Source organism: Colius striatus, chromosome 7 (assembly GCF_028858725.1).
Source record: "Colius striatus isolate bColStr4 chromosome 7, bColStr4.1.hap1, whole genome shotgun sequence".
In the NCBI taxonomy this organism is placed as follows: domain Eukaryota; kingdom Metazoa; phylum Chordata; class Aves; order Coliiformes; family Coliidae; genus Colius; species Colius striatus.
In genome coordinates, this window is record NC_084765.1 from 42,212,956 (window position 1) to 42,233,815 (window position 20,860).

Sequence of the window (20,860 nt, forward strand, 5' to 3'; positions counted from 1 at the left end):
GCGCCCTCCCGTCCCTTCACCCGGGCCCAGAGGCGACCTCCGCAGGCCAGGAGGGGCTCGTCGCCACGACTGCCGGGGGAGGACGGCGCCGGCTCGGGCGCTGCCCGGACCCACCTGCGCCAGGACGGCTCCGGGCTGCTGCCGCGGGTGCGCGGGGCCGGCCATGGCGGCCGCCGCCCTCACCCCTAGCAACGGGACGCGCTGGCGGACCGCACCATCCGCCTCGCCGCGGGGGGGAAGGGCACGTCAAGCGGGGGCCGAGGCTGCTGCGCGGCGCGCTCCTCCCCTCCCTGGAAGGGCTCGCCGCCTTCCCCACTCCCCCCCGCAGGCGGGTGGAAGCGGCGGGGCCGGAAGGGGCGCGGCGGCGGCGCCATGGCGGCGGCGGGGCCCTTCGCGCTGGTGACCAGCTGCGCCGCCGGCTTCGCGGCCGAGGAGCTCGTCAAACGTGAGTCGTGGCCTCGGCGCTCCGCGGGGCCCGAGCGGGCGCAGCCGCGGGGTCCCGGCCTCCCCGCAGCTGCAGGTCGCGGCCTGGCAGCTCCTCACCCCGGGCCCTCGGGATTGCCTCGAGGGGCGGCTGCTCCCTCCTCTCACGCCCCCTCCCCACAGCAGCCGAGCCCTGCCCAGGCGGCCCCTCGCCCGTCCCCGGCCACAGCGAGCCACCAGCCCTCGAGGAGGGCAGCAAGGGCCTCCTGCCTTTCCGTCAGGCAATAAGCTATTTAAGAGAGCCGGTGTAGAGCCGCGCATTGTGCGTTCTGTACCCCCGACAGCCAGCAGCAGCTGTCACACCGCCACAGCCCGCAGGAGTGAAAAACGACGCAGCCCCACAGCCCACCGTGTGGATACCCACTGGCCACTTACCCCGTCTTAAGTGTGACTAGATGGTCGTAAGTTATACCTGGACAAAATAGAGTTGTTTTGAGACTGAATAAAAATCATACTTTCTTCAATAACAAATGAAAAACAGATTCATGGGACCATGGGCTTCATGGCTGGCCTGGCTGGTCATTCATGGCACCATGGGCTTCGTGGCTGGCCTGGCTGGTCATTCATGGCACCACGGGCTTTGCTGCTGGCCAGGCTGGTCATTCATGGCACCACGGGCTTTGCTGCTGGCCAGGCTGGTCATTCATGGCACCATGGGCTTTGCTGCTGGCCAGGCTGGTCATTCATGGCACCATGGGCTTCATGTCTGGCCAGGCTGGTCATTCATGGCACCATGGGCTTTGCTGCTAGCCAGGCTGGTCATTCATGGCACCATGGGCTTTGCTGCTGGCCAGCCTGGTCATTCATGGCACCATGGGCTTTGCTGCTGGCCAGCCTGGTCATTCATGGCACCATGGGCTTCATATCTGGCCAGGCTGGTCATTCATGGCACCATGGGCTTTACTTCTGGCCAGGCTGGTCATTCATGGCACCATGGGCTTTACTTCTGGCCAGGCTGGTCATTCATTGCACCATGGGCTTTGCTGCTGGCCAGGCTGGTCATTCATGGCACCATGGGCTTTGCTGCTGGCCAGGCTGGTCATTCATGGCACCATGGGGTTTGCTGCTGGCCAGGCTGGTCATTCACATCTACAGTGTAAAAATGACCTTGTTTGCTGTGACATGTCAGTGGCCCAGATGGTCCCTGGGATGAGAGGGGGGACACCAGAGCAACCAGAGTGGCTCAAGAGTATCAATAAGGGGAAAACAAAAGCAGACAAAATAATGTCCCCCTGGTTTCTTCTTTTCATTTAAGAAGTGAACAGTCTATCTTGGACCTTAAGGACAGTAGAATTTCTGAAGTCCCTGCTGGCTCTGAACTCCTGCTTTAGACTTGTTTTCATGCATTAGACCATTTGCTGTCCCATTGAGGGACAAATGAGGGAAAGCTAAAAAATTCTTCCTTTCTGCAGTTATTAGAACTGTAGATTACACTTACTCTGTATCAAATACATACAATTCATTCTCTAGGAAGTGGTTTTCTTGGAACCCAGTTCCCCTTTCTATGGCCTGAAAAAGGGAACGTGAGATGCTCCCTGAGCTCAGGGGAGACCTCACTCTCTACAACTACCTGAAGCTGTAGCCAGGCTGGGGTGGGTCTGTTCTCCCCAGTAACAAGCAATAGAACAAGAGGAAACGGCTTCAAGTTGCACCAGGGGAGGTTCAGGCTGGATGTGAGGAGGAATTTCTTTGCTGCCAGGGTTGTCAGGCATCGGAACAGCTGCCCAGGGAGCTGCTGGAGTCACTGTCCCTGGAGGGGTTTCAGAGATGGATGTTGCACTGAGGGCAATGGGTTGGTGGGTGATAGGGTTGGACTGGATGAGCTTAAAGGTCTCTTCCAGCTGAAATGATTCTATGAAAACTATTTTCCTGTAAGGGTGAGGGAGCCCTGGCCCAGGCTGCCCAGGGAGGGTGTGGAGGCTCCTCCTCTGAAGGTTTTCAATACCTGCCTGGGCACATTCCTGTGCCCCTGACCTAGGTGGACTTGCTTTAGCAGGGGAGGTTGGACTACATCTTGAGAGGTCCCTTCCAACCCTCACCATTCTGTGATAGTAAAGATAGCTTTGGTGGAGTTTTTAGTAATTCTAAAGTCAGGGGGATTCCAGGGAGAAGCTGCTTAGATCTTGATAAGTTATACATTGTAGTACACACATCAAACTGCTGGTGACACTTCCCTAAAAAGCAAGGCTGTACTAACAAACTGCAGCAGCAAAACCACCAAGATCTTTTTCTGGATTTTGGTTTTGGCTATTTAGGTGAGATCTTACCTAGGAGCCTGATAAAGCACCCAGGGTCTGGCTGCCTGCATCTCACTAAACTACATTCTGCAAGAAGAGTGGCAGTACAGAGTCTGCAGTCAAAGGGTTCCTGTGTTAAAGCAACTGGGTTGATGGTGATTTATTTAAGGGGATCCCATACAGAAGAACAGTAAGTTCCTCTGAAATCTTAGTTGCTGCTTTGTGTGGAAGGTGTGACTTGGAAGGAATTGGCCAAGGTTCCTGTAGTTTCCCTTTGATTATTTCTCATAGTGAAATTAAACAAGTAGAAAAGGAAAGGAAATGAAGAAAAACGCTTCACAGAAATGCTATTGAAGCTGAGAAGGTCTTAAAGCTTAACTTCAGGGTTGTTTTAAGTAGTACTCACTTTGAAATGTCTAGGCTTGCACTGTTTTCTAGTACCAAAATGGAGTCTTCTGTGTGTGTCCTCCAATGATGTTGCTTCCAGAAGAAGTCAAAAATCTTCCTGAAAGAAACACAACCATTTACTAAAATAAACACAGAGACAGTTTTAAGTTCCTGCTTCGTATAACAAGTGAAATTACATCAGATCCAAGAACATAAGCAGAACAAGCACTGTGATACATCAAAGGACATACTGATAAGGACAAGGCAGCTGGGCTGAAAGGTTTTGGTGGGTTGAAACAAAACGTTGCAGCTTGAAAGCATCACAGCAGATTAAAGTCTTTAATGATGGTCTAGGTCTCAGTGCTGAGATCCATACCATTACATTAGCACCTCTGAGACAGCCCAGTGTTTGAGATCCAGTACATGTGCTTAATATGCTGCTACATGTCCTGGGTTGGTTGGTGGGATCCAGGTCACAGTTGGGTTTTGAGTCTCTAACAGAAGCATGAAACAAAGCTCTTATTGCTGTTGTCACTGCTTGTGCTGCTGTGCTGCTGCATCTCCCTGGCATTGCTCCTTCTAGGCAAAGCTCTTTCATAAGTAGAAAGAAGTCACTGTTAGGGGGTGTACAAGAACCCATTTCTCCTGCTGCCTGCCACACCTTTCCAGGTTGACAACAAGACTTTTGGCCTGTGTTTTCATCCTGAAATGCCTTGAGGATGAGAAGAACATTATGGTACATTTGCTAGGTACATTTTTATTCTTTCAAGTTTGTGGGATAGCCCAAATGTTTCATTTCATAACACACTGTGGCAAAGCAAAGCTTTTTAAAATGCATAGGATTGGCTCTTTTAGATCTAGTTAGCACAAATTAGAAGGGCAAATAAAATTGCTTTAGTTTTTAAAAACGCTGGTGAACAGATAAATACTCTGATGTGATTTATTTTCCTCCTTTTTTTTGGACTGTTTACAACTCCTCTCCCCAACACATTTGAGTTGTTTTTAGTCCTCGTGTGATTTGCAGGAGTATTTTTTATGGTGTATTCCACCAGGTGGCTCTCAAGGCCCAGAATGTGAGAACTACTTGGTGTACCTACCAAGAGGACCTGGGAATCATTTAGGGCATGATAGAAAACAGCATTATCATTTGAGAGCATGTATTCTAGCTGAAGAACACTAGGAAGAGTGATCAATACCTTAATCCCTTTGGGGAAAAAAGAAGAGGCAAAGAGGAGTTTGTAATGATTCTGACAACATACACACAGACAATAGTAGAAGTGCTTAAATATCAGTTGGTTATTAGAGAAGAGGGAACCCTGCTGCAAGCTGCAAGAGATCTGCATCCAATTCTTTGATTATTCTCTAGCTCTTTCCTGGTAAGTTATTTCTGATCTACAGTTCTCCCTTTGAAAAAGAATTTGCTCCCTTACAGAGCCTCTGTCCCAAAAAGGGAATGAATGCTGGGTTTTACAGTTTGGCAGTGTTCTCTCTTCCTTGTCTTTTGAACCCTTGTTTAATTTACCTTGCCTATATGCAGGTTCATGACATTAAAAGGCAAGTCCAAATCCCCAAAAGTGAGCAAACATTATGTAAATAGAGAGCCAAAATTCATTTCTACAACTATTAGTCAGAACTTTGTCCAAATTACCTACAAATTGAGATACCTGTGAGTGAAAAAGGGACACAACTCATGAATTAGCTGACAAAACAGAAGCTGCTGACTGACTGCCTGGAAGTAAAACATCCTCTTCCTCTGGAGAGATTCCAGAGAGTTTGAAAGTTCATTGAGCATTATGGTATCAGTCACCAGCAGCTACTGGCTTGAGCCATGAACTGGTCTTGTGTGACAGTTGCTGTTGTGTTCTTCAATGGTTTTCTGACAGAAAGTGGGCAAAGTGAGTCATGAACAGGGATAACTGGAGGTAACTGTCCATGTCCAACAAACAGGGGTGATGTTTGTGTAGGTGGGTGTTAGTACAGGGGCTCCAGAGGGTGTGCAGGAGGTAACGACCTCAGGCTGCCTCAGGAATGGTCTGTTTGGCCCTTTCCCTCAAACAACTCCCTGTAGATGACTCTTTTGTTGCTCGCTTCAAAGTGCTTTTATACAGAAGTGCAGGGCACAAATGTGGGATGTCTTCATCAGCATTCAGCAATTATTGGTATGATTGTCAAAATCATTTCAAACACGTCCAGCATCGCTAGTTGTAGCTTTTCTTGGAGGACCTTGAACTGGAAACCATGTTTTTGAAGGACACTAAGCAGTGTTCTTTTGTGGCATGAACTTTTCCATGCATGGTTTTTGTACTTTCATGGTGATGCATTTGGAGTCCATTTGCATCCCCTGTCATCCAAACAAGTCACTTCTGTTCTATGAAAAGGCAAGCTAATTAAGTCAGCCCTGTAGGCCAGCCTACTGTTGTGGTCAAAGAGTGACTCAGTTGGTTTTCCAGGCTCTTTGGATGGCAAACCACTGACACTTTCAATGGCTGCAGAGTTTAAATTTAAAAATGAGTAACTCACTAGAGATAAGTTTGACAAAACCACCTCCTTTTGCCAGAAGGATTTTCCAGACGTTTCTTCTGTATCCAAATAAAACTTAGCGCTGTTTATCCTGATGGATAGTCTCTAAAATGAGATGTAACACTTCTCTGGGTTGACTTTTTTCATTAAAAAGCTGTCTTGGAAAGAAATTCTTGGAATCCAGAGGTGGCAAATGTAATCCTTGAAACCAGTTCCAACATGGAATATATCCTTGACAACTCAGTCTGGGTTCTGTGGTCTCTGCTGTTTTTTACTCTAAAGGCCAAAACTTAATTGGTCTAAATGACTTTTGTGGAAGAGAACTATTCACAAGGCCCCCGAAACTGCATTTAGTTTCCTTCCATGAGTAATCAGCAAGTCTGAATCCTTTCAGAAAGTTCCTGCAGTCCTCGGAGTTTAATGTGCAACAGCCATTTTTACTGGGGGAGAAGTTTCACAAGGGACTGGCAAAATCTCTTTGGATGAAGGATGGGTAACCAGAAGCACAATGGGATGAAAGAAATCTGCTTGAAATACAGGAACAAGGAGCATACAATAGGAAATGGGACACATCCTCATTCTTCTAGCAATGCTTTGAGGCTTGAATTTGGCCATGAACTCTTTGGTAAGGAAAAACATCAGTTACAAAGCAAGATGTGAAAGTTCTTTCATATCAGCTATTGAGAAAGCCCTTGTAAGAAGCTCTTTCCTTTTGTGTTCTTGCTAGGGTGACTAACTTCACTCAAGTGACTTTTGAACTGACTTCCTTTCCTCACCTTGTTTTCTTCCCTCTGGCTTTCTAAGTCTTATTGCTAATTTTATGAGTTTCAGTAATTTCTGCTGGCTCCTTCATTCCCAGCTCTTGTGGCACTGACCTGCAATTGTCTGCTTAGAACTGATTTTTGTCTAGTTATTTAACTGTCAAAATACTGGTGAAGGGAACTGTATGGTATATTTTATGTGGAACAAAACATCTCATTTCCAGGGCAGAACATGAAGACTATGCCTGCATTTGAAAAGCTAGGCAACAGATAATTGTGGAAGAAGGCAGCTGTATTTTGGACATGCAGATGGGATCCCCCCAGGGTTGGGGACTCCCCCACCTCCCTGGGCAGCTTGGGATGGGGGAAAAAGTTCTTCCTCAGCTCCAGTCTAAACCTCCCCTGGTGCAACTTGAGGCCGTTTCCTCTTGTCCTGTCATTCATTACTGAGGAGAAGAGACCAACCCCCACCTCGCTCCAGCCTCCTGTGAGGGATTTGCAGAGTGCTCCTGTCTCCCCTCAGCCTCCCCCAGGCTGAATGAAATTCTAGATGACTCAGTCAACGTTATAAAACATCACCCTGTGTTTTAAAGTGTCCTTAAGTTTGTCAGGCTTGAACAAAGTATTTCCAGCAAGGTGTAGATGAGGTGTTCTGCTCCAAACTATAACTCAGCTCCAGCAGGTGGCTGTCATGCTATGAGTGTGCACCATGGAGGTTGTGCACAGGAAGGACACTTCTCTAGCATCACATTCTCAAAGCACTGCCTTGGATTTTAATTGTTGAACTCCTACATGGAATTTAATGGGAATTACAACTGAATTGTAGTAACTTAGTTTGTTTTCTCATTAGTTACCTTTGGGTTTTGGTCACAGTCAAACAGTTCTTTACATCTGAACAAACATGCAAGGTTTGGCTCTGCTGTAATAAAGTCTAGGTATTTTCTCCCTATAGCCTGTTTACAGGTTGTGAGTTTGAGGCTAACACTTTAAAGGCATTTCCAGGAAAAAAGAAGGCTTGCTTTCTGACAAGCTTCTGTACCATACTTTATTTTGAAAGCTGAAGATGAGCTAAATCAGAAACTCCAAGAGTAACAAATTGAGTTGGAATTTTTAAAGGTCTTAAATATATCCTGTTTTAGCACAGTATGTAAAGCAGCCTCTGTGTTGCCATTGCACTGAGCTGCCCCAGACAGCTTTTCTTGATGCTGCTTTTAACATCTGTCATTCATTTTCTTTTACACAGGTATCACAGGGAGAGATGACCTAACTGTGGGGGCAACTACAAGTGGAAGAGTGAATTTTTACCCATGGACAATAGATAATAAATACTATTCTGCAGATATTCACCTCTGTGTAGTACCAGACACCTTTCTTGTTACTGGAGATATCGCTGAATCCGTGCAAGCCTTCATTGTGTACTTTGACAGCACAATTGTAAGACTCTCCTGCTTCACTGTATTGCTTTGTCTGTGTGATACAGCTGCCCTATTACAGTGATAACAGTAGATGATCTAGGTGAACCTGCTTCTGCAGGGAGGTTGGACTAGATCTCTAAAGGTCCCTTCCAACCCCCACCATGCTGTGATTCTTTCTCTTGTGCCATCCATTCCTTTTAGGCTGTTTTATTAATGGTCAGTAGATCAACATTAAGTTATGCCTGATAACAGTGGAAGCAGTTTCCTTACCTTTCCCTATTATACTCTAGCTGGAAGAGAAGTTTTCAAGATGCAAATATGCCATTAAGTTAGGCAAGTGCTCCTCCAGCTTTCCTGAACTAGCATCAGTTAGGAGTTAAGGCTGCTTCAGGATAGCCAAGAATGAGGGAGCTACTTGTATCCTCCAGTACCATCATTTTACTTGAAGTGGGTCCTGCTAAAGTGTGAGCAGTGAAAACAGGGCTTTAGCAAATGCCAAAAAGGTTCTGAGCCAAAAAGTTTATGCTAAATAAGGAGTTATTTTTCACCACAGATGGGAAGAGGTGCATACCACACATTCTGCAAAGATACCTTTAACCAGACATCTCAGGGCTGCCTCAGAGTCAACTAGAGCAATGGGAGTAGTTCACCAGCCCCCATAACATCCACTTCAGTGTGGGAGATGGAGTAACTGCACATTGAGCCCCAAGATAAGCTTAAAATGAAATACTCATGATTAGCCTGAAGTAAAAATCTTCCTAATCTACACCAGGATTGCATAATTAATGAGTCATGAAAGGGAAGACCAAGGCAGGAAGGATAAACTCATCAGTAAAGTCAGTCAAGAGCCAGGAGATTGCAAGTCAGCTTCTCTGATTAGAACACAAGAGTCTTAAACATACTTGGTATGCAGCCTAGCATATTTCCTTACTCCATTTCATTCTAACACTATTAATGATTTAAAACTAGTTTTGAAACTAAGGTATTTGAGGATGTATTCTAAAGAACCCTTTCATCTTCCCTTTAGAAATCTGGACTTGACAGCGTGTCGGAATGGCTTCCCCTGACAGAAGAGTGGTTACCAGAAGTCATGATCCTGGTTTGTAGCAGAGTATCTGAAAATGGTACGAAACCCAAAGAAGTTCCAAACTGACTTAGAGTTATTAACCTTGCATAATACTTTCTTTTCTAGTTAAATCAGCACAGTCATTTCTCAAAATAGCTGTTTGAGGCTGGGCTTGAGATTTGGTTGAGAAGAGCTAGGTTCTCCTTGTGACCAGGAACAGAAGCCTTAAGCTAGTTGTGGTTTTACAAGCTAGCTTAAAAAGAGCTTTGTGTATCCCATTCTTAGTACACCTACATGCACTGCAAGGTAATTAAAACCACATTTTGTTACTGGTGAAGAATGAGCCTGACTGCTGGTTGCTTAACTACAGTGCAAAATACATTCCTCTTTTCTAACCATGTGGACATTAAATGCACGTTTGCTTTGCCTCTAGATTAGTGTATGCAATACAACAGCAAGCTGTGAGGTACACATTTATCCCTGACACTTAACTCACATTCAAACCTAGAGCTAATAGAAGTCTTCATTCACTGTGGCACTTCACTTCTTTCCCTTGAAGGGCCTGCAAAGCCATCTGGTTGTTTAACTCTGGAGCTTTTGGAATCAAATTCCAAGTGAATGGAGGACTCATGCCAGCTACTATATACTTTTTACCCCATGCAGTTGAGAGTAAGCAAACAACTTTGAGAGAATAAAATGTAGCTAGAGATTCAACTTCTGGTGCTAGTCTCAAATATGTATGTTTAGTATGCATTCCTGTTTCCCAACTCTAGGTGTTAACAGACAGAAAGCTCAAGAATGGTGCATCAAGCATGGCTTTGAACTGGTAGAACTCAACCCTGAGGAACTGCCTGATGAAGATGGTAGGACTGCTATTTCTGTTTTCATTTTTAACGTGAAAAGCACACCAAAATATCTTCTGAACAATTGCAAGGGGCATAACTTCTATGTGCAACATGATTACAGCATGGAATGCTCCCAGTTGGTGAGGCTTAGTAGTGTCGGCTATAAAAGGTCAGGAGGAGGAGGTGATTATTTCCTCCAAGAAATTCCATTTGTCTCCTCCCAAATACAGCTGCTGTTTGTGTAGCACCTAAATAAAAAGAATATCTGCTCCTTTTTCTGGCACTAATCCTAGGAGTGTGTTGGTAGATTAGAAGCATTTCTGTTCCACTTTGAAACTAAATCTAAACCATGAGAAACAGAGATGCACAAAGGCAGCAAAACTCTTTGTCTTTTTAAGACAGACTTTAAGAGCTATTGTACATATGATGATAGACATTATTCAAACAGGGACATCAGCTGCAAAGGAGATTGTTAAACACATTTTAGCATAGCAGGCACTGTTACACAGGAAATAAACCAGTTTCAAAATCACTGGCTCACCATGTATTTGTAACTTGAAAAACCCATCAGGCAAAGTCAGAAGCGTGATGTGTGATGTTCCACTCTTGAAAAGTGACTGTGCACTTCCTGACAGCCTTATCAGCATCAGCCTTATCTGCTCATTTCAGTGATGCAAAGAAAAAAGTGTTTACATCTTACCTCTGTAGAGCCAAAATGAGACAGAGAACTGACTCCATTTCCAGGCTTCAGTAGAATTAGTCACTAACATTTGCTCTGTTTCAGGTTCACCAAATACACAGCTGTCACCAAAAGTCATTTATACCAAAGTCCTAAATTAGAACACAGGTCCTGCCCCTAAATAAAAGTTGTATCTTGAGGAGCTAAGGTCATGCCTTCTCCTCCCACCACGTCTTTAAAGGTGTGTTTCTTTTGGGGACTTTGTTAATCAAGGAGGGAGGGATACACTCACTTCTGATGTGCAGAAACTGGGGAAACCAGAAGTGGCTACCCCTTGGACTGAGGCTGTCTCATGAAGTGCTTTAAGATTAAATACTTAGAAAAAAACAAAGTTATTTTTCCACTAAGTAGTTATTGCAAAGAAGCAGCTATTTCCCATTTAAATAACACAAGCAATAACTCAGGGTGTTAATCTTTGGAGTGCTGAGGTGTATGTTCTTTCCTGGATTATTAATACGGTGGTTGATTCACTGTGACTCATGCTTAGGAGGAAATGTGTTCCAGTGAGTAACTCTTTACCTCATAAACATGCTGTGTGAATGACAAAAGACACAATGGATGCAGTAAATACTGGGCCAATATCTGTTTAAAAATGATGCCATTTCTGTCAACCCATCCCAAATGAACTGGAGCTCTTGCTACAACTACCCTGTCAGTCAGTTGTTTCTGCTCTAAGGACAAGAACCCTAAACTGAGGCCCTTGATCATGACTCTGATAAAACCCCAAACAGCAGTATCAGAGGGCAAAATGTTTGATCTAAGGGGTCACAGACAGCTTTATTTTTTAAAGGCAGTTTCAATTACTGCACCTGTCCCTGAGTCACCCTACAGGAGTTTGATTTGTAAACAATCACACTTTTGTATCCAAAACCTTGGTGGGGTTTTTTCCCCCCCTATTGCTTTGTGAGAACTGCACAAACGTGGGAAGCTGACTAAACTGAGGAAATGGGAAGACTGACTTTGTGCAAAGTGCTGTCAGATCTATTCAGTAAATAAGTTGAAGTCCAAATAATACTTTGCCTATTCTTTCAAGTGAGTGTAATTCACAGGATTACTGGAACATCTGGAGTTGGATGTCACAGAGAGAGCTTTACAGTCACAGAATCTTAAGGCTGGGAAGTGACCTCAAAACACCATCTAGTCCAACCCCCCAATCTTTTCATCTTTAACCAGTGTCACACCTTCTTTTAAATGGTTGTCTGAAGTTCATTACTTTCTAAATGAAGGAAGAATAATCCTAGACCCTACTTTTATGGCATACAGCATTTTAAGAGGTCTTGGGGTAGAGGGTGCTTTGCTTTTCACAGCAGCTTCAAACTTGTCTATTACTATTAAATTCACTTACTTGTTACTTAACAATGTAGGCCTCACACTAAAGGTTTAACAAAACCTCACTCAGAGTTTAGATCTCTCTCCAAAGGGCTGAGAGCTCACAGTCCATAATACCAGTGAGCCTGGCTCAAGGAGCAAGGCATTCATTTAGATGTGGCCTCTCCTGAAGCCAAGGCAAGAAATGTGTTTCCTAACAGAAGCAGTAGCTTCCATTGATTGTGGTAAGCTAGGACAGGCATTCTCACTCAACACCTTCTTACTTTCAGGCACATAACGGGTTTTGATCCAATTATTAGGGGTGCAATGTCTTTGTCTTCTCTTGTAGATGACTTTCCTGAGTCCACGGGTGTGAAGCGGATTGTACAAGCTTTGAATGCCAACGTGTGGTCCAACGTGGTCATGAAGAGCGGTAGGTCACTGGGGTTCCTCCCACAGGAGTTCTGGAGGATGCAGACCTTGAGGGCTTCGTGTTTTTAGCAAAAGTTTAAACTGAGCAGCCATGCTGCCACTGCAATTAAGGTACAGAGAACTAAGGCACTCTTCAGCCTTAAATGGAAAGCCTTTGAAATGGAAACAGGGGTGAGAAGGGCAAGCATGGAGATGAGACTTGGGAAAGCAGTCATTAAGGACATTAAGTGCATTGCAAGGACTGTCTTCCCTGCAAAAAATCCCACCTGAGCACATGGAAACCCCAGTGAAAGCAGTGCAAACAACAGGGTAGTTTCCTGCAGGTAATTGTTTGTCAGGTAGAGTTAGAGTTTGGGAAGGATCACTTTAAGATGAGACTCATGAGAAAAGGAAACACTGTGGGTAGCCCAGAGTTATCACAAGTGTAGATACCTCCATTTACTTGAAAACCTTTCATTACCTTTCTAATAACACGAGCTGGTGCAGGAAGCAGGAAGATTAAACTCTTGTGGAGTGCTCAGCCCAACCTTCTAATGTCTGTCTGCTCCCAGATGTACAAATTTCCACCGTTCTCCTTCCTCAGTCTTTTCACTGTGTAACCATTTCAAGTGCTGAGAAGCTTCTGCTGGTTCCTGTCACTGCAAGATGGTCACTGGGACTCAGCAGAACTAGGATAAAAATCACTAAACCAAGAGGTGGTTTTTCTTAAACAGAGCCTTTTGGGTATTTCTTGCACCACATCAGAATGAGGTCAAAGCAGGTTCTAACTTCATGGAAAAGATAGGTAGCCACTTGAGATGGTGCAAAGTTATCTTGCTGGTGCTAAAAATGGGGTTTTTCACAGTGTATTTCCTGCATGTGAGAGATGCCACGATACAGAAGAACAGAAGTTAGTCACATGTGCAGCTCTTGGTGGGGGGGAAATTCCTGTGCATCATTAGTGTGTTCTGTAAAGGTCAGACTCCTTGAAAATCCTGGTTCTCTGTCTCCACAGCACAGAAACCACGCAGCACTGATGCATGTCACTGCAAACCCCTCAGGAAGTCAGCTAGATTTGGAACTTGCTGCAGCCTGACTGTGCCTTCAAAGGGAAACTGCTGAGCTCATTTTACTTAAAATAAAACTTCTTTACAACTTCTAACATAGCTTTTTGTTTTCAACTTCCTCCTGATCCTGGAAACTGGCTTCCACCTATAAATCAGACTTTAGCTTTCCTGCTGGGTTACCTGGAACTGCTGGCCAGTTAGAAACCACACAGTCATGAGCCTTCAGAGTGGGTAAGATAGTTGTGTAACAGTCAATGCTCATAGCACTGTTAAAGTCAGCCATCCAAAGAGCCAGTGTTCCAGCCCTGCCTTAGAGCTGTCTGTAGAGGAGTTGATGTTACAGACAGAACAGGAATTCCTTTCTTTCAAACACAAGCCTTAAACCCACCTTATTTTAAGGTGTTTCTGTCCTCAACCCAAACATCACTCTTCATTCATTTACCTATTAAGAACATTTTTTATCCCCACTAGCCATTACATAACATTAATTCTCCCACCAATTCATAAAAATAGGTATCAAGTACAGCATAGTTGAATTACAAACATTGAATACCACCAGCTTGGTGAGCATACAAAGCAGTGTTGCCTTTACTAAAACAGTCTTACCTGAGTCTTTCTAGAGGATAACTCCTTTTTGTAGGTGGTATAAAGTCACTGGATCTCTAGGCCTCAGAGCTCTCTTCATGTGAGAATCAGGTGGTTTTCTCTTCCATCTTCCTCCTCTCAAAGGTAGTGCACTCCTCTTGTCTTTAGGTGTCCACTCAAGGGTAAAGCTAGCTGACATAGAGAACCCCAAGAGAAACAACTCACAGCCCTCTGAAGGAGACTAGTTGGCCACTTTCCTGCTTAAATACCCCCTGCAGTGGTCCCAGCTGAGGCTGGTTACTGGAGGTGGGGCCAACAATTAGCCTGGCTCTCTTTACAAAGAATTAACCCAATGGAGGGGGCCTGGTTAAACTCAGCTATTGGAACAGAAAGGAAGGTTGACTTTGTGGTTCCAGTGTTGTCTGGAAGTGAGGATCCTCACATGGCAGCTACAGACAGGCTCTGGAGGAAGAGGAGATAAAGACAGTGGGGAGTGTTTTGCTAAGAAATGAGCATCCACGACTCTGGAAGGCATGGGCAGGGCACAGCAGAGCTCTGCAGCTGTTGATGAGTGGTACCTGTGGAGCTGGAGAGGCTCCATCGTGATGGAGCCACCAGCTCTTACAGTAAAGTTGAGTGAGATAATGTTTGGCTTCGATGCTGCGAGAACACGGTGGTGTAAGGCATCACCCACTTCCTGAATTGCACCCACAAGTTGAGATTACTTTTACATCCAATAAAGAGTTTATAGAAAGGCTTTTTCAAGGGTGTGCCTGCAACCAAGTGTTAGTCTGCCACCTCCCTAACCATAGGGCCAGAAACAAACAGCTGATCTTCAGACACCCTGGCTGCAGGTTCCAGTTCGTTCTTCCCAGGGTGTTGCTCTGCAGTGATGCTGGCTGAGGTTATGTGTGTGTGGTGCTGAGGGGGATGGAGCCACTGTCATTTTGCCCTGCAGGATGACCTCTGATCACGAATACAAAGGAGGTACACAATTAGATCACTCCATCCACCCTTCTGCCAATGTGAGAATGTTCTCTCTCAAGTACATTCTGGACTCTGATGTCCAATCTAGCTTCAGATGACTCAGAACTTGGCTAATAGTTGCTCTAAAGACAGCTCTTTGCTCAGCCTGCTGAGCCTTGGGGAAGCTACTTTGTTTTGGGTTTCCAGTCCCAATCTTTTATCACTCAATTGCCTCTTAATTTAGCTGGCAGACTTCTCTGGGCTTTCACATGTCTTGCAACTGAACGTTTCTAAGGCAATTCATTCGGCTAGACTGATTCACTTCTTCCCAAAACCTTTGGCAAGGGATCTGTTAAAGCAGGAACACTGTATGAAACAGGGCCAGTTGAGACAAATACCTGCTGGGGAAGCATGAGGGGAGGAGAGGCCTGGGCCAGGACACACATCAGCCCAAGGACCCAGGGAAGATGAGGAAATGAGGTCTTAGCAGTTCTCTAATGGAGACGTGTTTACATGTTTGCTAGAGAGCTGATAGCTTTAGTTACACATCCAGCTCTTCAGAGGCTTTGTATAAATGGCAAAGAAATCTGGACAGTGCACTCAGAATGACATCAGCTCAGTGTTGGAGTCTCAGGCTTAGTCAGTAGTGTAATGTTAATTTAAACCACGTTTTTCTTGAAGCAGTGATCTTTCTCCTGGCACAAGCTGTTGTTTCCTGGCTGTTTGTAGGACAACAACAACAACATTTCTTTTTCACTTAACTAAAATACTAAAGTACTCAGAAAAATCCCCTGAACACCCCCTCCCTTGTGTAACTGCAGATATTCCCTACTTGAAGCAAGGCCAGCTGAAAACATGGCTTAGAGTAAAACATCTCAACTGCATCAGTTGTCTCAGGTGATTGTTCAGTTTTAGGTTTGAATTCACTTGGAGGGGGTTTTTTAAGTTGGATTTGAAAATCCCATTGGAAGCCACAGGAGGCTGGCAGATGTGGGGAGCCCAAAGCATCTTGCAGTGGGAGGAAACGTTGGATTTGGCAGCTGGGAACTTCTGTGAAGGACCTATTTGGAAATTGCCTTTGCCATTGCTGTGGTGCTGGAGCCATTCAGGCAACACCTGTGTGAGCAAAGGCTTGGGCTGCATCTCCTGTATCTAACCACAAACTCTGTGCTGCTTCCCTGGACAGGCTGGAGGGTTGGGCAGAGAGAACCCTAATGAAATTCAACAAGGGCAAGTGTTGAGTATTGCAGCTGGGAGAGAACAACCCCATGTGCCAGCACACGTTGGGGAATGAACTCTTAGAGAGTAGGACAGAGTCTCCTTCTCTGGAGACATCCCAACCCAGCTGGATGAGTCCCTGTGTGCCCTGCTCTAGGTGGTGCTGCTCTGGCAGGGGGGTTGCACTGGATGAGCTTTGCAGGTCCCTTCCAGCCCTTGAGATTCTGTTTCTGTGATCCATCCCCTGTTGCTAATACTCAGCAGTAAGTATTGTTAATGTAGTTTAAAAAAAGCTTAAAGTATGAAACATTTCTGCTTCAAATAACTCTTCCAGTGCACTGACAGAGTTTTGCAGGATGCTGGGTGTCTCCCCTGAACTAGTCTCCATCCCATCAGGTCACCTACAGTGATTGGTACTAATGTTGCATCTTCTGTCAGACTAACAGCTCTCTTGTTTTCAGACAGGCCCCAGGGCTTTGGTCTCCTCAGCACATTAACAGGTGCAAACTGTGGCATTGGGGCAGAAGAGAACCAAGATGCAGAAGTAAACAGTAATTCTTATTTCCTTGGCTCATGCTGTGTCTCCTGTTGCTCTTTCCTATTGCTTCACTTGGGGGAGGTGGTGGTGCCTTGCTTTGTTTCCCCTTTTCTCCAGGAGTGTTTCACAGCCTCTTGGAATGTATTTCAAAGGGAATATTCCCAAAGTCTGAAAATCTACCTGCATTTTTGGTACAAGCCCTCTTGAGACAAGCCCTTGGAGCTGCCACCTGGCTGCTTTCCAGGACATTGCCTCAGAATTCACCCTTTTACCTGAGACTCCTGACAGTGTGCTCATTGTTGGCTGTGGTTCACACTGACTTCCACACGTGCCAGTGGTTTGCCCCAGTCAACAAGGAAAGGTGATGAAAAGCTATTGTTTTCCATTAATATCCAAGAGCTGTGTTTTTTGTGCCAGACAAAAGCTACCACTTGAGGATGTTATTTGAAAACCAACAAAGCTGTCAGAGAAGGACCTTCCTGTCCTACCCATTGCACAGGGGGCTTTGCAGAACACACAGATAAAAGGTTGTGAAGCTGAAACAGGCAGCACCTCATTTGCTGATGATGCTCTTTAGGTGCATTGTTGGATAGTCTAATACCTGTTTCTTCCCTGACAGTCCAGTCCAGCAGCAGCAGCAGAGGAATCCCATGCAGAGAACACAGAAGATGGAGCTAGCACAAACAACCTGCAGGTTGACAACATTGTGGGTAAGCCCTTTCCCTGCTTGGCAGATGTGCTGGAGCAGGTAGCCCTGGCTGGGGTGGTCCCGGAAGGCCACTGGCATCTTCTCAATGCCAAGTGCAACTTAAATGCACTTCCCAGAGCCAGGAGAGGCCAGTTGTTTTAGACTTCAGGTTATCTTGGATAAATGGCCCAAGTTTGGCTAGGACAGAGCCCCTGCAACACTAGCAACTGGGAACATTCAGACTGGGCTTGGAGACATTTCCTGCTGTGTGTGTGGTGTGTGTTATGTGTGTGTGTGTGTGTTGTGTGTGTGTTGTATCTAACTAGAAACATCTTTGGAAGAATAAAGCTTCAAGCTTTGTGGCTGCAGAGAAAAATGCTGGCAGTTTGACCCAGCAGGAGGGGAAGGAAGCCCACTCCACTGGGTTAGCCTTGAGAGGTCTGAGTGGCTGAAGCCACAGGCCCCTGAAATCACCGCCCTGTCCAGGAGATGGGACTTTCTTACAAGTTGCATGTGGGGATCTGAAGATCTCTCAGCTGTGGGCTAAGCATAGTCTCATTGCTCTTTCATTTACTCTGTGGCTAGACAGATCATTATTTTATAATAAGCAAGAAACCTTCTGTGTTGGATGGGCTCACAAGCACTCTTGCAGTGCAGTGCATTGACCTTCATTACCCCCATAACGATGCCCTGAGTTGTCTGTAGGAACACTCAGTCAATTAAATGTTTCTTTCTCTCCTGGGCAGAGGCGGGGGGGGGGTGGGATGTGCAAATGGGATTTGCAGATGTTAGAACATTGCTTTTATCAGAAAGGCTTTTGTAGCTGCTGACAAAACATCACCATTTACCTCCAACCACCCTGCGTGTGTTTATTTCAGACCCCACGTTAGACACGGACATCCAGGAGTTAGCCAGCCTCACCACAAGAGATGGGGGCCTGGAGAACTTTGAAAGGCTCTTCTCAAAGCTGAAAGAAATGAAAGGTAATGTCCCAGGGAGAGCTGTGCTGAGCTGTGTCACCTGCTCTGCTGGCTGGAAAGCACAAAAGCCACTGTGGGGGTTGGAAGGCTTTACAAACTCCTGTTCTGAAGGTTTTTACAAGCAGTTGATCTGTGCATTCATTTGCCCAGGAGATACTGCTCAGCTGACTGCTGTCAGGCTTTGTCCCCTCAAACCAACTGCAACAGGCAGTTCTGTCCCTGCCCACTCCTGAAGGTGACAGCCTAAAGTCCTGTTCTTTTCCACAGATAAAGCTGCAACGTTACCTCACGAGCAAAGGAAGCTGCACGCCGAGAAGGTGAGGCTTCCAAATGGCTACATGGGGGAGGTTCCTTTCTAAGCCATAGTTACTTCTCTTGTGTTGAGTAGTAAGAACAAAGGGCACAGTCCTAGGGATGACTGGCTGGTGTCTCCCAAGAACTGAGCAACAACCCTGGACGTGTGAAACACCAGAAGAAACTTTCCCCTTTCTAAATGTCTGAAGCCATGGGGCTGGGAGGCAGCTCCTGCCTCAGTCAGCAGGAAAGCTCCAGCTCCAGCACTCAATCATGCCTTAATTAGCACAAGTTTATAGCACATCCACCTCCCAAGAGTTCTAAAGTATCACCTCTGCATTGAAATGTCTTCTGTCCAGAGAGGATCAGTGTTGTACCGAGGGACAGGGTTGCTAGACGTGGCTGCTGCCGGATGGTAACAGCAACACCTTCAGTCACATGTGGGGAATTCCTCTCCCTTTCTTACCTTTCCTCCATTGTCAGGTGGCCAAAGCGTTCTGGATGGCAATTGGAGGAGACAGAGATGAAATTGAAGGCCTGTCCTCAGATGAAGAGCACTGAGGTGTGTGTCCCTGTGCCCGGTGCCAAGAGCCCCACTTGGCTTCAGTCGAGGATCCCCCATGGCTGCAGTAACACATTCCACAGCACCTCGTGGTTAGAGTGCTCCTGTCCCACTGCCCATCTGTTCTCTCCCTGAGGATCCTGGCAGGCAGTGCATGCAGGTAGACAAAATAAGAATTAGTTGACATTTCTCAGATTAACATCTTCATTGGTTCCTCTTTTGAGTTTAAATAAACCAATTTACTACCAGTTCTCTCTCTCTACTTATGGCTGGTGGCTGTTAAGTGACTACTTAGTTCTGAGCTCAAGTGTTTTAGGTGTAGGCCTGTTGGATGTTTTTATGTAGCTTTACAGCTGACTTACCAGGTAAAACAGATTGGTGTGAGCCCTGAAGAGAAAGTTGCTGACTTGTGCCCTGTTGTGGGACACTGCCAAGCTGTGAGGTTCATCCTGCTTGAGTGCCAAAGCTGTGCAGAATGGCCCCTGGGCTTCCAGTTGTGTGGCAGGATGTGGCCCTTCCCTGGCAAGCCAGGAGGTGTGCCACACTCCCTGGGTGTCTCTTAGAAACTGAATTTGGGATTAAATGCAAGATGGATTCTTTGCTGCCGTTCCAGGGGTGAAGTTCCCTGCCCAAGCCTTCTGCAGAGCTTGGCCTCAGGGACTGGCAGAGTGCACAGACCTTCTGCAGCCCAATTATGTTGTGCTCCCAAGAAGCAAAGCTGATGGCACACCCCAGCCCATCCCCTGATGCCTTCCTTACAGACTCATCTCCTGGCTTGTCATCTGAAGGCACCAAGTACAACTCTCAGGGCTTCAGGGTCCTGAGGGTCAGAAAAAAATCCTTAGGCCTTAGATTTAGGGTCTGTGCTGCAGTAAGCTGTGGATGGAGTCTGGTGGATGGGGAGAGGTGGCTGAGCCCTGTCTCATGTCTCCTGCAAAAGGGCACATGTTTGCCCAAGAGCATGTTAGAGCATGGCCAGCCACACCACGTCTGAAGGAGCTGGAAATGAACTTCCCCAACGGCTCTTTTTTGCATGTCACTAAATTTCCTGACCTGCTTTGGTAGAGGGTTGGACTGGATGATGTCTAAAGGTCCCTTCCAAGCTCCACCAGTCTGTGATTCTAAGGTTCCCATCAATGATGCCTCATGCCAGGAATCAGAATGACCAAGTTGAAGGACACACTTCTTCAGCCTGTTATAAATAGGAAGAGATTTGTATTGTAGGAAACAGGCTGGGAAGAATGGCAGCTCTTGGTGTAGGCACAGAGGAGGAGAAGCCCTTGAAGGCTTTGATCAGGAGGGAGTGAGGCAGGAGGGAGTCACCCTGTCCCACGGCCACACAAGCCCAGAACCTTCAGCCCCGTGGTGTTTTGGTGCAGCTCTCACTGACACACTGAGCACCGTGTCCAGCGAGGGCTGGTGGGAAATGTGTGTCATGCCAAAACCACAGTGCACTTGTATTTTAAATCAGAGTTTACTTTGCTGCTGACTTGTCTTTTGTGGAGTGTCTTTTCTTCTGAAGAGAAGCCTTGGTTTGGGCTGCAGAACTTCTTTACACAATAGATGTTGCAGAAGTGAATAAAAGGGGCATTAATGGAAAAGCAAACCTGGAAGTTGTGGTGTCTTGCACTTGGTTTCTCTTTGTGTGCCACAGCAACAGTGAAAGAGTGCCTGCCTTGCCTTTAAACCCCTGTGACAGTGTTGGAGTAGTTCGTAGCTCTCCCTGAGAGCCCAACTGGAACCTCTCATGGAACTGCTCTGTAGCCCAGTTGATGCCCTGTGATGAGATG

The 20,860-nt window shown here is 46.1% G+C and overlaps 2 protein-coding genes across 3 annotated transcripts in view; one reads left to right on the forward strand and one right to left on the reverse strand.

Moving 5' to 3' along the window:
- IQCH (IQ motif containing H) overlaps positions 1–174 on the reverse strand; it is a 68,110-nt gene extending 67,936 nt beyond the window's left edge. The window contains exon 1 of the mRNA XM_061999519.1: positions 115–174. Within this exon, the coding sequence (XP_061855503.1) occupies positions 115–165 (51 nt within the window). The 5' untranslated portion in view covers positions 166–174. The remainder of the gene's footprint in view (positions 1–114) is intronic.
- Positions 175–354: 180 nt separating this feature from the next.
- Positions 355–20,634, forward strand: AAGAB (alpha and gamma adaptin binding protein). 2 transcript variants are annotated; one of them, XM_062000386.1, is made up of 10 exons: positions 355–445; positions 7,632–7,822; positions 8,831–8,927; positions 9,643–9,732; positions 12,111–12,194; positions 16,470–16,552; positions 17,166–17,256; positions 18,113–18,217; positions 18,482–18,531; positions 18,992–20,634. In XM_062000386.1, the coding sequence occupies exons 1-10, from the start codon at positions 373–375 to the stop codon at positions 19,067–19,069; spliced, it is 942 nt and encodes a 313-aa protein (XP_061856370.1). In that variant the 5' UTR covers positions 355–372; the 3' UTR covers positions 19,070–20,634. The 2 variants fall into 2 exon arrangements, with proteins under 2 accessions (XP_061856370.1, XP_061856368.1); XM_062000384.1 differs by lacking the exon at positions 355–445 and adding an exon at positions 6,167–6,252.
- The last annotated feature ends 226 nt before the right edge of the window (positions 20,635–20,860 follow it).

Bases quoted from the DNA above. Each gene is read 5' to 3' on its own strand.
- AAGAB (XM_062000386.1), top strand. From the start codon at position 373: ATGGCGGCGGCGGGGCCCTTCGCGCTGGTGACCAGCTGCGCCGCCGGC. The intron at 7,823-8,830 runs GTAAGACTCTCC...TCTTCCCTTTAG, and splicing joins TGTACTTTGACAGCACAATT to AAATCTGGACTTGACAGCGT. The intron at 8,928-9,642 runs GTACGAAACCCA...TCCCAACTCTAG, and splicing joins TAGCAGAGTATCTGAAAATG to GTGTTAACAGACAGAAAGCT.